This window comes from Myotis myotis, unplaced genomic scaffold, assembly GCF_014108235.1.
Source record: "Myotis myotis isolate mMyoMyo1 unplaced genomic scaffold, mMyoMyo1.p scaffold_m19_p_9, whole genome shotgun sequence".
Lineage (NCBI taxonomy): Eukaryota > Metazoa > Chordata > Mammalia > Chiroptera > Vespertilionidae > Myotis > Myotis myotis.
In genome coordinates, this window is record NW_023416401.1 from 50,037,326 (window position 1) to 50,054,912 (window position 17,587).

Here is a 17,587-nt window from a genome sequence, read left to right on the forward strand (position 1 = left end):
TGGGTGTCGACCTATGAACCAGGAGGTCATGGTTTGATTCCGGTCAAACATATGCTCAGGTTGTGGGCTCAGACCTCAGTGTGGGGTGTGCAGGAGAGACAGCCCATCAATGATTCTCTCTCATCATGGATGCTTCCATCTCTCTCTCCTTCTCCCTTCCTCTCTGAAATCAATAAAAATATTTTTTAATAAAAAATATAGAAATATGACCCATTGTTTGTAGATACCACAGTTTCACCTGTTGATGAAAATTTTGGTTGTTTCCACTTTCTGGCTATGAACAAATAAAGCTTCAATGAACATTCCCACAGAAATTTTTGTATCAACACACACTTTTCATTTCTCTTGGGTAAATTCCTAAAAGTAAAATGTTTGGATCATGGAGGCATATGTTTAACTTGTTAAGAAATTGGCGCACTTTTCCCAAATTGTTGCACTGTTTTACATTCCTGCCTGTTCCTCCCATCCTTGTCAACACACCTGGTGTGGTCGGTCTTTTTCATTGTAGTCACTCTGATGGGTGTGCGTGCACCTCACTGCAGTTTTAATTTGCATTTCCCTGATGTCATATGAGGTTGAGCAACTTTTCATGGGTTTATTTGACATTAATATTTCTTTTTTGGTGACATGTTCAGTTCTTTGGGCCATTTTTTATGATGTTGCTTTCTTATTTTGAGTTTTTTAAAGTATGTTTTTATTTATTTCAGAGAGGAAGGGAGAGGGAGAGAGAGGTAGAAACATCAGTGATGAGAGAAACATCGATTGTCTATCTCCAGCACACCCACTCTGGGGATCAAGTTCACAACCTGGGCATGTGCCCTGATCGGGAATCGAACCGTGACCTCCTGGTTCATAGGTGGATGTCAAGACTGAGCCAAGCTGGCCGGGCTTATGTTGAGTTTTGAGGGTTCTTTATATATTCCAGATACAAGTCCCTTATTAAATACACAATGTGCAGATGTTTCCTCCAAGTTGATTGCTTGGCCTTTTATTTTATAACCATGTTTTTCAAAGAGCAGAGTTTTAACTCTGATGAAGTCTGATTTATTAATCTGTTCTCTTGTGAATCATGTTTTCAGAGTTGTATCTAAGAAACCTTTGCCTAAGCCAGTTACAAAGCCTTTTTTCCCCCACGTGGTTGCTTCAATTTTTCTCTCTCAGTTTATTACCAGGTTTTTAAGGGCTGAGGACCCCAGGAGATGGGAGAACTCCAGACTCTGAGGTCCTGACTTCAAATCCTGACTTGGCAAATTTCTAGCTGTGGCCATAAGTTGCTAAATCTTTCCTTGGCTATTTCATAGGCTTGTTTGAGCACTAAATACATGGAAGTGCTTAGGATAATGCCTGGTACATTAGGACTCCATAAAAGCTAACTGTTATTACTATTTCGAGTGGAACAAACAAGCAGCAGAAAAGTGAGACTTCCTATACTTTCTGAAACCCCTCTTCCATCTTCAGAGCAGCTCTCGCGTGTTTCAAACTCTCGCTTCAGTACGTTTGGTGGTTGGGTAGGCACAGGGCGGCATCTCTGCAACCCATTATTATTGGTCCCATTTCACAGATCAGAATTAAGGCATTTAAGTATCTGTCCAAAGTTACACAGCTGCTGGGCAACAGTCAAGATCTAAATCCAGATTTTTAGGCTGCTGCAGTTTGTCCAAATCGACATGCTTCTGAATGCCCTCGGTGTTTGTGAAATGCCCCTTCTCAGGCCCCAGGCATTCTGTGCAGCGGGGCCTGGAGCTTGCATTTCACGGGCTCCCCGAGGGTCCTTTGATGGCAGCGAAGTGCTGAGACCCTCTGCACTCCTCCACTCTCACTGGACTTGCAGGCCCTTTTCCAACTGTTTCCACCGAGAATTATGACCACCTTTTCCACAGTGAACGCACCTCCTCTTTCTATTGGGTGTAGTCTGATGTAAGAGGACACTGGGATCAGAACCAGCCTGGCACAAGGGTTTCTTCTCTTTGGGGTCATAGGCACTCCAGGGCAGTTTGCTTCCTCCCTGCCATGCGTTTCAATACAGCCAGAAATGTGCACATTTTCCTGCTAACTCCAGAGAAGATATGTAGCTATTCTGAAGCCTTAGGCTGTCGCATCGATTCATCAGGAGAGGGTGGGGCGGGAGGACCAGCCTGAGGACCCGCAGGAAAAGCCCCTCCGTGGAGCTGAACTTCCCCTCCAAGGCCAGCTGATGCTTTTCCATCCTGCGGGAAGCAGACAGGATTAATCGTCTGGCTATTGTCTTTTGTTCCCTCACGCCCTGCCAAGGGCTGTGTGTGTTCCAGGAGGCACATCTGCCCCAAGAGCCACAGGCAACACCTGCAACTCTGCTTGAGGCCTGAATTAGAAACCACTCACTTCTTTACTCCGCATGGCTATAAACACCCGGGGGAGGGACTCAGTCCCTCATCCTAGGAAGAAGTTATGAGTTATGGCACTGTGGGCCCACAGTTTCTGACCTCGGGGCAAGCAATAGGAGGGGTCAGCAGTGGCCCAGCCCCCTGAGAGTGCCTGTTGTCCCCACAGGGAGGGGCTTGGACATCCCCAGGGTCCACCCCCAAAGCCAGGCGGACAGCACCAGTTCTGGGTTGAGGATGTGGCAACCACTAGGGAACCCCCTTCGGGCCCATTCTGAACACACAAGGAAGAACCACTGGAGAAGCTGGGAGTTGCATGAGAATAAAGACAGAAAAGAAAAAGGATAAAGACAGAGTTGAAACCATCTGACTGGCTTCGGTCCCATAGTGTGCCCAAATTTCCATTTCATGATAATATAAAGGACAAAGCATTAAAAGAATGGAAAGACAAGGAGAAAATATTTGCAAAGCACATATCTGACAGAGGATTGGTATCCAAAATATACAAAGAACTGTTAAAACTTGACAATAAAAAAAATATTTTTAAATCAGCACAAGATATGAACAGACACCTCACCAAAAAGCTGCTCCACATCATGTCATTAGGGAATTGCAAATTCACACACGAATGAGATACCACCACATACTCACCAGAAAGACTAAAATCCAAAACGGCAATAACACCAAATGCCCTTGAAGATGTGGAACAACAGGAACTCTCTCGTGCACTGCTGCTGAGAATGCAAAAGGGGACAGCCACTTAGGAAGATAGTTTGGCAGTTTCTGCGAAACTAAACATACTAGTACTTTTACCCCATGATCCAGCAATTGTGCTTTTGGGTATTCACCCAAATGGGTTGAAAAGTTATATCCACGCATAAACCTGTATGCAGATACTTAGAGCAACTTTATTCTTAACTGCCAAAACCTAGAAACAGCCCAGATGTCTTTTAGTAGCTGATGAATAATTAAACAGTGGGGCATCCAGACAATGGAATATTCAGAAAAAGAAAAAAAATAGAAAGAAATGAGCTATCAGGCCATGAAAAGACATGGAGGACCCTTAAATGGACATTACTAAGTGAAAGAAGCCAGTCTGAAAAGGCTACATACTGTCTGGTTCCAACTGTATGACATTCTGAAAAAGGCAAACCTATGGAGTGAGTGATCAGTGGTCGCCAGGGGTTGGGAGGGAGGAGGAAGGACTGGGCAGAGCACAGAGGGTATTCAGGGCAATGCAACTACCCTGTACGATACAGTAATGATGGACACATGTCTTTAAACATCTGTCAAACCCACAGGATGCACAACACCGACAGTGAATGTTAACGTAAAGTATGGGCTTTAGCAGTAAAGTACCAATTTGAGCTCATCAATTATGGAAAGAAAGATATAAAGTTCATAAAAGGGTGATTATGTAAAATAAAAATAGCTAACACAAACAAAAGAACAAAGCACCGTTTAACACAAAGAAGGGAGGCGTTCCTCTTAACAGGCTCTGAGATAGGAAGGCCGGCTATGAATAAGAAGACATGTTTAAAGGAAAGAGAACAATGTGTTAGTGCTCCCTGAATGCTGGGCACCACCTGTGAGTGTATTAACCCTCACACAGCCAGCCAGGCGGGCACTCCTGTCACCTTTACTTATAGGTGAGGGGCTGCACTCAGAGGTCTCAGCTCAAGCAGCCACTCTGGAGATCAAATATGTTGATAACCACTATATTATCCTGTTTTAAAAAAATTAGTAACTAGGCTGAGGTTAAAAGGTTGTCCAGGGACCTCCTACAGAGTTGAGCCATAGCCAGTTTGGCTCAGTGGATAGAGCGTCAGCCCACGGACTAAAGGGTCCTAGGTTGGATTCTAAAGGGCACGTATCTTGGTCGCAGGCACATGCAGGAGGCAACCAATTGATGTGTCTCTCTCACATTGATGTTTCTCTTTCTCTGTGTCTCTCCCCCTCCCTTCTACTCTTTCTAAAAATCAATGGAAAAATATTCTCGGGTGAGGATTAACAAAACAAAACAAAAACCACAGAGCCAAATGATAATAACACTTCTTTAGTAGTAAATAGGTCCTTCTGAAATACGTGTCCTAGTGTTTTAAACGCTGCCCTCAAAATGGAATTGGTGCTTGTGTGTGTAGCAAACCGCCCTCCCTCTGCTCACCTCAACAACGTACTGCAGGGCAAAGTCAGCCACTCACCTTGTCACGTGTTCCTATAAATCCTCATCGTGCTGTCCTGGGGGCAGTTTCCACCAGCGGCTGCTCCTGCACCAAGTTCAGTGCTGTCCCACCGTCGCTGCATGAAGACAGCTCTTCTGCTGGCCCGGCCGCTCTGCTGTCCTCAGCTCGTTTGACTGCTGGGAGTGACTAGTGACTTGTGGGCAAGGTTTGGGTCTCCTGGGACTTAACCTGGAACTGTGCCCTGGAAGCCAGGGGCAGAACTGAGCGCCAGGAAAGTGAAGGCTGGGAGGGAGGGAGAGAGGGAGAGAGGGGGAGGCTGCAGCACCCCGGGCCCTGGCCAGAGCCGCTGTGGCCTGACTTCCGACAGTGGACTCAGCAGGCAGGCCTGTATAAGTGACATAACAGAGCTGGTTGGGTCAGTGACAAGAGAGGAGGAAAGGACGCCCCCGAGAGGACACTTGATGAGCCAGGGCGGGGAAACAGCACAAATCTTTGTGGAGCCTCAGACCTCCACCCTGCAACCTAGGTCCTGCTTCGTTAGAAGGACCCTTCCCCGGTGCTGTCCGACGGGCCGCACCTCGGGGATGCTGGGGCTCCGCCCAGTGCCTGGCACCCAGAAAGGAGAGGCATCAGTTCACTCTCCTCTTCCCATCCCTTTATACCCTGCCTGCGGCACCACCTCCATTTCCACATCCTTCTGTCTATCTGGGCCTCTTCCTCCGCCCTGATCCCAGGCCCCTCCCCTGCTCTCCATGCCCCCTAGTCAGGGCCATCTTAGCGTCACCAGTGACCAGATTGTCATCCACGATTCCTTGTCTCTGCTGCACATGGCAATTGTGACCACTTTATTCTTGACGCTTTTGGGGGGGGTCTTCAGGGCATATTGTTTATCTTCTCCAGTATCTCAGAATTCTCATGCTCAGCCTCCTTAGAGGGCTCTGCTTTGCCCTCCCCACCAACAAAAATTTGGGAACTTCCCTTCTGTAGTCTGAGTTGGTGGAGGGAGAGCCGAGGCATCTGGGCTCTTAATTTAGCCCTTCAGGTGCATCTACTGCAGGTGCGCGAAGCCACGCCGGGAGACAAACACTGGACGACTTGCCGTCACTCGAGCTCCACAAGTTCAGCACCAGCAAAGGACCTCCCACTTTCCTCTTTCAAACCTGTTTCTCCTGCCTCCCTCCCAGGTTAATAAGGAAGGGTTTGCACTGCCCTGTCCTCACCCCGGCCATCCCCTCCCAACCTGGCCTTGCTCCCTACTCTGCACGTTCCCTAGCGGTGCTTTTTCTGAAATGCTTCTTTGATGATGCTGTTTCCTTTGCCCTCTCTCACCTGTTCCCTAAGGACTATCACTTCTTTGAGGATCCTCCCCCAGTTCTCCACAGGCAGAGCTCACCTCCATCCTCACCGTGATCCCAGTACTGGTCACCACACTGTGACAGCTAGAGGTGCCCCACACTACCCCCACCAGGTGCTATTTCAATAAGCTAAGGACACAGCACCAAGGAGAGTGCAAATTCCTGCACTCAGAGCGTTAGGACCTGAGAGACTGGCGGGGGCATCTCTGGTTGGATCAGGGTGATATCCATCAGGGGCCGGCCAGCTTTTCCCACAGCAAGACAGACAGGGTATGGTTCAGGCTTGAGGGCTATGGCCTCTGTTGTAACTGCTCAACTTCGCTGCTGCAGGAAGTACCAGCCAGAACTATACAGACACTTGCAGGAGTGGCTGGGGCCCAATGAGCTTCATCGGTAGACACTGAAATTTGAACTTTACCTAATTGTCCCATGTCATGAAAAATCAGTCCTTTGTTTCTTTTTCAGCCATTTAAAAATGTAAAAACCATTCTTAGCTGTGGTCGTGGTTTGCTGACCCTATGTGGCCCCTCTGTGGGCTACGCCTCACCCCATTGTTCAGCACAAGACCGTCCAGGAGCTTCATGCTTTGACTGAAAGGTCCACCAATGACAACCTGACCAACACAAGTAGAGAAGAACCTGGAAACTTTAGGATCAAGGCTAAGGAGGCAGCTTGCTGGAACGCTGCTTATGCTGCCATCTAGTGACGTTTAGACCAACCTGAGGCCTTCCCTCCTGGCTTGTCCCAGGGCCTGGAACATTCTCACCTCTCTTCAGCTTCTGTGTTCCTGACCACACCCGGTAAGTACTTCAAATCAATTAAACCTAAAATAAGTGTAAAGGTCAAGAATTAGAAAACCTTGATAAATCATTTAAAGTTAAAAGCTTCTAGCCACCAAATTTTAAGACCGCTGAGTTCAACTTCTACCACCTTTTCCTGACCAAACACTCAGCTTTCGGACAAGGAGAAAGGTGGAGGAAGGCCAGTTGCTCACGATGACAGGGTAAGGCAGAGCCTGCCTGGGAGTGCAGCTTGCCTGATCCCTGTGCAGGGCCTGTGCCATCACACTCACATGCCTGGAAGATCCTGCGACATGAGCACTAACATGGACACAAAGCAGAAGCGGAGTCCCCCGTGGTTAAGAGCTCTGGGTTCTGATCCCAGCCCTGTCCCTTAATTGCTCTGCGTCCTTGAACACTTACTTCCTCCACGATAACATGGGGCAGCGTACAGGCCTCTTCGGGCTGTTGTGAGGCTGAAAGGAGCTAGTAGTGTCTGGCCTCTACAGGGCATTAAGGTGTTTGCTTCCATAAGAATTTATTGGGCACGTGCTATGCGCTCAACACTGAGTATGTATTTTGCCAAATCTAAGCCATCACTAACCTACAAAATGAATGGTGTCCCCATTCTGTAGGAAGCCTGAGAAAGGTCGTGTGTACAGTGGGTAGGTGCTGAGAACAGAGCCCTGATCGATGCCACCTCCTTTGCAAACTCATTTGATGACGGCGTCCAATGTGCAACTGAGTTACCATGTTGCAAACATGACCCAACCCTGATACCCGAGCAAGAATTCACACCAAGTAACTCCTGGCAACCTGGCAGCATTCTTGGCATTCATTTTAGTGTGGGTGTGACTACCACTGGTCCTGCCTAAAGGCAAAGGCTGTCATTCTTGGCCTTTGGAGTGTTATATGTAGTGGTGGCTGGTAGAGGGACAATCTTTAGGCAGATGTCAGAGCTTTAAACATTGTAGTTATATGTCTGTTCTGCTTGCCCTACTACTTTATTTCTTACTTTCCGAAGTCTTAAAACTAATGAAATATTCACTTAAGGCTCAATTTATCAAGACACCGGGGGGTAATAAAAACCTGTGCACAGCAAAACTCGGTGTCCCAGCAGGGGGTATGCATGCGTGTATCTCTGTAACCTTGCAAGTAGGTGAGAGCGGCTGCTCCTTGAGTTTATCTGAGACAGGCACATGCTTAAAGTCTGGTTCTAAGAGCCCCGAGGTTCCCACCTCTGGGAAGGTTCCTTCCCCCCACGTCGCCAAATCCTTCTACAGAGACACAGAAAAGGGACGTTCTGACTGAGGACCTAGCCCAGTCCTGTCTCAGGAATCCAGGGGCCGCATGGTTAAGATCATCAGTCCCTATTGCTTTATATGGTTTTAAAAAGTCATTGTCCTCCATTCTGCTGAGAAGTGCTTGGGGGCAGGAAGCAGTGGGGGAGGTAAGCATTAGCCTAAGGTTGGGGCCTGGCTTTCATCACTGGCATGTCTGTGGCACTTTTCCCCTCTGCACCCTGAATTCCTACTCTGTACAATAGGGAGAAGGAAGACCCAGTACCCTTCACAGTTGTGCTAACCAATGACCACAGAGAAAAAGTGCAAAGTACCACTGATGCGTTTAAGATGTTTATAACAAACTTAGATCGCAATGGCTCAAAGAGGAGACTGCTCAGATGGCCTTTATGGCCATCTGCCTGCACTCTTGAAAGCTCTGGGCACAGGATTACAATCTCAAATGTTTTCTGTCCTACGCTCAATTTTCTCTAAATTAGGTCAGTGGGAAATAGCATCGGCTTGCGTGCACTGTCCTTGTCCCCCACGAGGTGGCGCTGCTTCCCAATTAGCAATTTCTTTTGGCGCGAGGCTGGCTGAGACCTTTCACAGCGGATGAAGAGGAAGTTGGAGCTGTTAAGAGGGAAAAAGAAACACGATGAAGAACAACCCAGGCGGGCCACCTCGCTCCACCCCTGCCCCTAGATTTCAGTAGCAAAACAGGATCTCCAGGTTAAGAGTGCTGGTGACTGAGGCCTGCAGTCGCTGCAGAAGAGTTGTGGCTGCAGGAAGGGTCTTTGATGCCCCCACTGTAATGTGTCTCTTCCCAGAGCAGGAGAGAGGAAGGAAGCCTAAAGCCGCTGTGCTTCCAAGGTGGACAGACATTTGCACAGAGTTCGGGCACTGTGTCTAGAGAGGGCTCACGTTTTTCACAAGAGGGATGATGGGAGGTTGACCTTAAGAATCCAATGTGCTGAGAAAGGACGGTCATGTGAGGGTCGAGGGTGCTGCCTGGGCTCAGACCTGCCTATTCCCATCGGAACCCAGGGCCCTTCCTTCTCTAACAGCTACCCCCCAACTCCCACCCCAGAGAAGGAAGGTCTGGAGTGCAGCGACGACGGGGTTTGAAGTCAGAGCACCCCCTCTCTGGCTGCTTCCCCCACCTCCTGTCTCTAAAAATAAATGGGTCCTTTTGGAGGTGGACAGGGTGGAGGAAGTCAGCATTTTTTCTTGAGATAAAAGGATAGGAAGGCTATGGGGCTGAACTATCAAAATCTCGGCTTGCCTCCATCTGGTTTCACTGCCTGAACCTTGGGATGGTTTTGTGATCAGTATGGAGAATGGAAAAGAGGTGTCTTCCAAGCTCAAATGGATGATGCTCATGAGTGCTAGATGCTACCTGTTTAAAAAAAAAAAAAAAATTTTACACGGTGCTTTAATGTTTTTAGAACTGTCTCCAAAAAGATTGATATTTAGCACTTACATAAAACATTAAACGTGGGTTTGCCTTGTAATGAGCTTATTCTATTTTAATACTGAAAAATCAGGACTGCGGGACTGAGCCCATGTATAGTTAGCCCATCGCTGCCATTAATTGGGAAGCTCTCCAACTAGACTTAATTTCTGAGGACCAGGGATATGTTCTATCTTTTTTCAGTGGGAAGAGCTGAAATAATCAACCTTAATATAACGAAGAACCAATTGCTAGTTTCCTCACCACCCAGAGAACCACTGCCTTCACTCTCAGGCCTAATCCTCTTCCACATGTGCTGTCTCTTGAACCAGAATCACAGTCCTCAAAACGGGCAGGTTTAGGGGTGCAGAATCATCAAAATTTAATTCAACAAACATTTGAGTGCCTTCCTGGTGCTTTTTCTTTTTTAAAAAATAATAGATTTTTATTGATTTCAAAGAAAGGGAGAGAGAGAGAGAAACATCAATGATGAGAATCACAGACCAGCTGCCTTCTACACACCCTCTGAGGAGCGAGCCTGGGGCATGTGCCCTGACCGGGCATCAAACCGCGACCTGGTTCATGGGTGGACACTTAACCACTGCGCCAACACTGGCTGGGCCTGTTGCTTTTTCATTCGTTAAGTTGGACCTTTCCCATTTATTATTTCATTCTATCTTCATAGCCATAATTTAAAATAAACAATCACATTTTATATTTATGAAGTTCAGAGGCTCAAGTTTCTTTCCACTTGTCTCTTCCATCTCCCCTTCCTTCCTGGCTGCCTCACCCTAACCAGCCTCTGAACTTCCAGGCTTTCTTTAAGCTCAGCCATCCACCAGTTTCCTTAAAAACTACTATCAGCATATTTTTCCTCTATTTAAAACTTGGTAACTCCCAATTTCTCATTCAGTCAACTGCAAAATCTCCAGTCTAAGTCTGTTCTGTTGAACCATAAATCTCTTAACTCCTTCAAAATGTTCCCTTGAGCCCAGCCTGTGAGGCTCAGTTGGCTGAGCATCGTCCCATCACCGGGAGGATGAGTCCAGGTCCATTCCTGGGTTTCCAGCTCCATCCCCAGTACAGGGAGTGCAGGAAGCAGCTCAGTGATGTTTCTCCCATCAATGTCTCTCTCTCTTCTTCCTTTCTCTGAAATCAATTAAAAAATACATTTAAAAACTGTTCCCTTGACTACAATTGCCGTCTCCTCCTCCCACCTCCCAATGACACAACTCTGCCACTTCTAGTCTGTGCCTTCTCTTCTTTACATTCTCTCAAGAGTGCCACACACACACACACACACACACACACACACACACACACACACAGCAACCCCTAAACCTGCCCGTACTGTTAGGCTCTGCACACTCACCTGCTCCTCGGAGCCTGATACAAATGCATGCAGGTCACACTGTGTCCTCCCTTGCCAGCCTTCCAGGCACTATCACTGTATCATTTTGGGAGAGTGTCCAGTGATAGGGACTGAGGGACCAGTCCACCACTGGTGTGAGTGCAAACCTTTTGGAAAGCGGTATGGCACATATTACAATATATATATTTAATATATATTTATATCCCCCCCCCCCCCCCCCACCGCCACCATGCAACAGAACCTTGTAGTTAGTAAAAATGGCTGCACTGCAGGAATGCAATGTCAGGACTGTAAAATCAGATGAGCTGAGACAGTCACAGAACCCCAGGGCACCCTATAAAACCCAACATATTTAAGGGATGAGGATGTAAAATGTAGTAAGTATAAAACTTATAGTAGTGGTCAACTTCTACAGTGGGGAAAGGAGGGGGAAGGGATGGGACACAGGTAACACTATAGGACAGCTGTCGCCAACCAGTGGTCTGCGAGGTCCGAAAGGTTGGCAACCGCTGGTTTAAGAAAACCTTTGGACCAGCGGTCGCCAACTGGTGGTCCACGGACCACCGGTGGTCCGTGAGGTCCGAAAGGTTGGCAACCGCTGCTGTAGGAGACCTGCGCTCTAACTTAGAGGTGGTTCCTAACTTTATAGGTTACTCCTAGGTACACACTTGCTGCCGATAGGGGAAAGTTGGTGCACTGCAAGCCATCAAACCCCTGCCCACTGGGGACAGAGGGGACGTATATTAGATGGCTCCAGACAAGCATATCCTGAGGAACAACCTGAGGGGCCTGGGCCGAGCGACATCAGTCATTGCCAGGGGACATGAATGATCTACAGATGCTTGGAGTGCTCCCCATAATATCTCATAAATTATTGAGTGTATAAAAACAGACCTGAGACTGCATTATAGAAGACGTGACCAATGAAATAAAGACATTCAGTACTGTACCAAGAGAGCTGCCAGGAAAACACAATCAAATTAGTAAATCTGAGAAAGCAAATGAGGTCCTCTACACTCTCAGTGAGAAGGCCTGAGCCAGGGGCATAGCTCCAGGGAGACAAGGACTCTGTCCTGGCCACCACACAGCACACGGTGCATGGTCAGCACAGAAACGCAGTCTCACTGGGGGGTAGGGGAGGCCAGGGGATTGTCAAGGGCGGGGAAAAAAAAAAAAAGGACACATATGTAATACCCTTTGTAATACTTTAAGCAATAAAAAAAAAAAAAAGAAACGCAGTCTCTTCCTTTAGTGGTCAGGCTGCTTGGGGGATACTGAAGAAAGTACAGGTGGTAAATAACGTGGGATTCACTGCCCACATTGCAGGGAAATAGCAGGTTGATTCTTTAAAAAGAAAAAAATTATAATGTATGATGTTCTCCTATCTTTCACTTTTACAAAATTGGTAATAAAGCACAATTCTTAAGCTGCTTTTCATTTTTTTATTGCTGTTAATTCAAGGAAAAAAGGTTGCATAAAATCCAATCTGTTCTAGAAATATAAGTGGCCTTTCCAGTACATAACATTTCAAATATCAAAGTATATGGTAAACATACAAATAAGGAGAAGGCAACACACCTCCTATGTACAGTACAGTATTTAAAATCATAAAATAAGCTCCATAAAGTACAACTGGCGAGTGATTCACAACGCGGTCCATACGTGGCTTATCAAAACTCTCACTTGAACAACTCAACTGTAGCTTAACAATTAATTTAATAATGTGGTCCAAAATACCCAGATCAAATAAAATATAATTAATCAAAATAATTTCCTTTACTCAAACTTTTTCTTCTTTTTAAATTAAAGCTTTCATCTATCCCTTCATACCCGTCCCTCCCCCTTTAATCCCCACCCCTGAAATAAAGTTTCAAAATGTACATTGGTGCTATAAATAGAAATGATATCTAGGAAGCATTGGATGAAGCTTCTTTTTCTTCAAGTTTTTCCTCTTGTCTAGCAATCTGTTCGGCTTCTGAAGCAAGACCAGGTTCCTTGCTGCGCACCAATGTTGCCTTGCACAACAGAAGCCTTTTGTGTCTGCTCTGTGCTGAGGGACAGGAACAGACCCAAACCCCTTACTCATGACCATACAGCGGCAGGTGCTCATTGCCGTTGAATGCAGCAGTCCACAAACACACCCAATCTCCAGATAACCTCAGTGCACTTTAGGAAATCAAATATTACCTGGAAGCAGTTTAGTACAGAGATTGGCTTTTAAAAAAATCTTTTTTTTTTAAACAGCAGCATTAAACTTAGTGACATGACACCGACATGATTAATACCATCTTAACACACTCCAAATTCAGTCTTTCACATTATAATCAAGCACAGTGGTAAACTGGTATAAAAGTGACTTTGCTACGAGAGACAGATTAGGAACAAATACCTGACTTTTGCAGAAATGCAGAGCTTCTGTTCAGACTGCAATAAACCACACACATTTCAACACAACAGAACACTGTAACAGTTGGTGGAGGAAAAGAAGCGATCTTCGCTCAGGTAGTGTCTCAGCAGGACACATGGTAGACTACAAGTAAACTAGGCTGTCGACTGCCATTGCCAACACAAACACGGAGGACAGTATTCACACTAGTTTGTTCACTTTATGTCTCTCTGAGCAACAGGCTACAAAAGTATGATGAAGTAAAAAGTTGTTTGTTTGTAAGAAAAAGCTCTTTGTCCACTTCATACATCATATTTTTTCAGTTTCATATGGTTTCACTTCTTCCACTTATTTTAACTTTTATTTGGAAAACAAGTGCTGCATGTATGTATTTATGTGGTGCTGATTTCTCCCCTATGATGAAGGTGAAACAGTTTACCCTCAATTCATGTGTAGAGCAGTTTACAGAAGTGTGGGCCAAAGCACCGTCCGCCCCATGCAGCGTGCCACTGGAACACGGGGGTGGGGGGGAGAAAGGTGTGCTTTAGGATGAAAGTGAGAAAAGCTGGGGAAGAAGCAAAGTATTTTTCAAAACCATACGACTGTCACTAGTGTTGTAAAAAAAACAAAAAAGGTCAGATACACAGTTTTAGAAATTCAGTAAACATTACACACAGCAAGGATTCAGTGTAAAGAAAAAACCACGCATCCATTTTCCTTTTGATAGTCTGTTTGGATGTTTAACATGAATCATACAAATAAGCCTGTTGTTGAACCAGGAGACCAGAGGCTCAAAAGCAATGCATTCTTTTTTTTTGTTTTGGACATCAGTACAGGAGAAAACGAAAAACCCCAACTGCGTAGACATCTCAGAAATGTACAGACAAAAAAACACAAACAAAATACCTTTCCTTTCCTCCCCTCCACACCCCACCATGACTCCCCACACTTCAGTGTGTTAGGTAGGTAGGCAAGCTTTACTCGGTTCAGTCTGCAGAGTCCAACGTGTCATTAGAAGGGGGGAGGGGAGGTGCGTATCTCAGTCTGTAAGTGCCTAAAACGGGAAAGAGAACTGCTAAGTCACTGCTCACAACGCAACGCATCACAACCACTACAAGCTATCAAACGGGCATGCTCGGCAGAAGGCATCTTCCGCACTACCACGATTCCAAAACGGTCAATAAAATGACTTTCTAAAAGTAATATAAGTTCTACCTTAAGCTATCAAACTTCAGCTTCCTTTAAAAATGCCAAGTATATACTCCCAATTCAAGACTCTATTACTGGGTGATGTCTGGCAAAATGACAAAAGCCAAATGCAAGTGAAAGATAAGGGTTTGAGGTGTATATGGAATTTGCATTTTACTCATACTTATTTAAGAACATTTTCTTAGTTTTTTAGTGGTAATAATATTCAATTTAGTTCGAATTCCCTTACTCCCAAACCAGTGCTTAAAATATTTTGTTCCTTAAAATGCAATAGCATTTTATTTAAAACACCTACTGGGCAGGAAAAGAGCATGGGCAATACACTGAGCACAGACTGGCTAGCTATGCAGCTATACTAAAATAACAACTACAAATCTTACATGGCAGATGACTCTATTTCGTCCTAGTTTTCTAATATTTAAAAATTTGCTTACTTTATGAAAGAGGATTGTAGCTTTAAAAAAAGTGCTGCAAACCAGAGATTTGACATTCTATTGGCAAATTCCCATTATATTCTTTAAAAAGTGCCTTTTTGGTTTCTTTCTTGCTTGGGAACTGAACTGCTCTGAACTTCCTGGTGCTGTATGACCTGAGTCTACATTAGGCTCTGCTATCTGCACTTTGCAACTCATCACATCCGTAAACACACACACAATGACGACTTTCAACAGGATCCCCGTGACCAGTAAGGTGGGGAGACACCGGCACACTAAAAGCAAGTCCTCTGGGAGCTCTCATGATTACCTTGTTGACTGGCCTCCATGGACGACTGCTTACACTCCTGTGCAAAGTGTCCGCTTACACCACAGTTGTAACATGAAACACTCCCATTCTTCTTGGGCCCCGAACCACTCGTGTTGGCAACTACACTGGGTGCTGCATATACGGGATAGTATCTCCCAAATCCTGCCACCTGCTGCAGGCCATAGCTGGCTTGGTTCCCCATGACAGGGTCATGCACCAGTCCATTTGCATATGGTGTCGGAGGCAGAAAGAAAGGAAGTTGGTTTCCATTGCTCTGATGTGCTTGGTTGAGGTAGCTGCCATTGCAGAGGGATGGCAGAGGGAAGAACGGGAGTCGGTACACAGGTCCTGGCATTGGGTTAGGATAATAGTAACTATTTAGCTGAAGGTTTCCATTGGTCCCACAGCTGCACCTTCGCCCACAAGAACCACAAGGACCTGAGCCCACCTGCTGCGGCGGCAACACTGTCCCATTAGCGTTCGTGTTTCCCACAGCACTGATGTAAGAGGTGCTGTCGCTCTGTGCAGTACTGTGTGTCAGAGCAGGGCTTGGGCTGGGGGCGGGGCCTGGGGTGTGGGTAGGAACCGCAGGAGGGACTGCAGACTGGGCCTGACTCATGCCGGCTCCCGCGGACTGGGTGGAGGTGGACGCTGTGCTGAGCACACTGGAATTCTGGCTGGCTAACACACTGGCAGCGAGGGGAGAGCCCGGGAGGGTGTAGGGAGCTGGTGGCTGTGCAGCTGAGAGGCCAGCTGCTGAAAGAACTACCTTCACATTGGTAGGCTGAGGGACTGTCCCTGTGTTTCCCTCAATTTGAGGCACCATTTGATTGAGTCCTACCACTTGGGATGCAGATTTGGTGATGGGGTCCGTGGCAGCACCAAGAGATCCTGGGAAACTGCCCGGATTATGGACAGGAATGAAGGCTGTGTTTGGTGATCCGATGCTCAGACTCCCAGCTGGCTGCTGAGGGACGTTCAACGGGCAGCTCTCGGAAGATCCCTGCGGCGGTGGCAGCTTCAGCCTCTGAATCGTTAGGTGCAAAGCAGGAGTACTGCTATGAGGAAGGAACGCTGATGGAAGAGGCAGAGGGGAAGCCAGCAGTTCCAGGTGCTTTTCTGATTCACCAGCAGCAGCTGCTGGTCCTAATATCCCAACAGGGGTCGCACTGGTGGACTCCCTAATTGCAGAAATAGCAACAGGACTCGGAACAAGCATGCCTATTGTTTTGCCATCAGCAGATTTGGGGGGAGGAACGACAACTTCAGACTTCTGGGCAACGTGGTGCATGACACAGTGTAAAGTTGGCATAAAAGAAATATGCTGATACTTGGGTGAGTTTAAGGGATCGTCTAAAAGGCTTCCGTTGTCGTTTCCTAAGGAGGCCATTTCCACAGGTGGCTGGACAGTGACAGCCTGGTTGACAGAGCTGTAAGTTGTAAACCTGGTTGCCAATGGATTCCCAGAATCGTCAGAATTGCTGTCTGTGTCTGAGGGAAACAAATAGAAATACATGTTAACACAAATGTTAACTCCCATCTCTCTTGCTGGAAACAAATTTTCAGTCCACCTAAAATGAACTTTGAAGTTTGGAACTGGAGGAAACGTGTCCCCTAAGCTTCCTAACAGCCAAACTGACCCTCTATTAATTTTTGGCTTTCTACGAACTTTATTTAAAAAACATAGAGATTTTTTTTTAAAAATAGAGATTCTGGAAAATGTGGAGACAACAGAAAGATCAGTGGCTGCCAGGGGTGGCAAGTGGGGGAGAGATGACTAGGAGGAACATAGATTTTTAGGCAGTGAAACACTTTTCTGAGCTACTGTAATGATAGACCATGTCATTAATCATTTATCCAAAGCCATTGAAAGTATGTCATCAAGAGTGAACTCTCAGCCCTGGCCGGTGTGGCTTAGTGGATAGAGCATCAGCCCGAACACTGGAGAGTCATGGGCTCAATCCCCTGACTGGGGGAGTGTGCAGGAGGCAACCAATCAATGTGTTTCTCTCACATCAATGTTTCTCCCCACCCCTCTAAAAAAAACCAAAAAACAAAAAACAATGGAAAAAATATCCTCTGGTGAGGATTAACAACAACAAAAAAAGTGAACTCTCAGGTAAACTATGGACTTTGGTCGATAACACTGTATCAATGTAGGTTCATTCTTGGTAAAAATAAACAAACTATTCTAGTGAGTTATGTTGAAAATGGGGGAGGTTATACATGTGTGGGAGGAACAGGGTAGATGGGAAATCTCTGTACTTTCCTCTCAATTTTATTGTAAATCTAAAATTGCTCTAAAAAAATAATGTCTTTAATAAAAAAAAAAGTCAATGGATAAAGCAACAAAAGGTTAATTGGAGACTGAATGACGCACAGTGCAAAATACAGAGATTTATTTAATATCACCTTATTACTGAGAAAAGGATTATATATATATATATATATATATATATATATATA

At 46.0% G+C, this 17,587-nt stretch overlaps 1 protein-coding gene and 1 long non-coding RNA gene across 4 annotated transcripts in view; both read right to left on the reverse strand.

The window, feature by feature from the left end:
* Positions 1 to 972: 972 nt before the first annotated feature.
* Positions 973 to 9,231, reverse strand: LOC118663592. The gene is made up of 3 exons (XR_004970092.1): positions 4,562 to 9,231; positions 3,012 to 3,091; positions 973 to 2,207 (listed from the first exon to the last, which is right to left on the reverse strand). It is a non-coding gene; the product is annotated as an uncharacterized LOC118663592 (long non-coding RNA).
* A 2,979-nt stretch (positions 9,232 to 12,210) lies between these two features.
* The window catches only part of ZCCHC2 (zinc finger CCHC-type containing 2), a 54,036-nt gene continuing 48,659 nt past the window's right edge, over positions 12,211 to 17,587 (reverse strand). For all 3 annotated transcript variants that reach the window (XM_036321178.1, XM_036321177.1, XM_036321179.1), the window contains 2 exons: positions 15,122 to 16,612; positions 12,211 to 14,222 (listed from right to left, as the gene is read on the reverse strand). In XM_036321178.1, the coding sequence (XP_036177071.1) occupies positions 14,155 to 14,222; positions 15,122 to 16,612 (1,559 nt within the window). In that variant the 3' untranslated portion in view covers positions 12,211 to 14,154. The remainder of the gene's footprint in view (positions 14,223 to 15,121; positions 16,613 to 17,587) is intronic.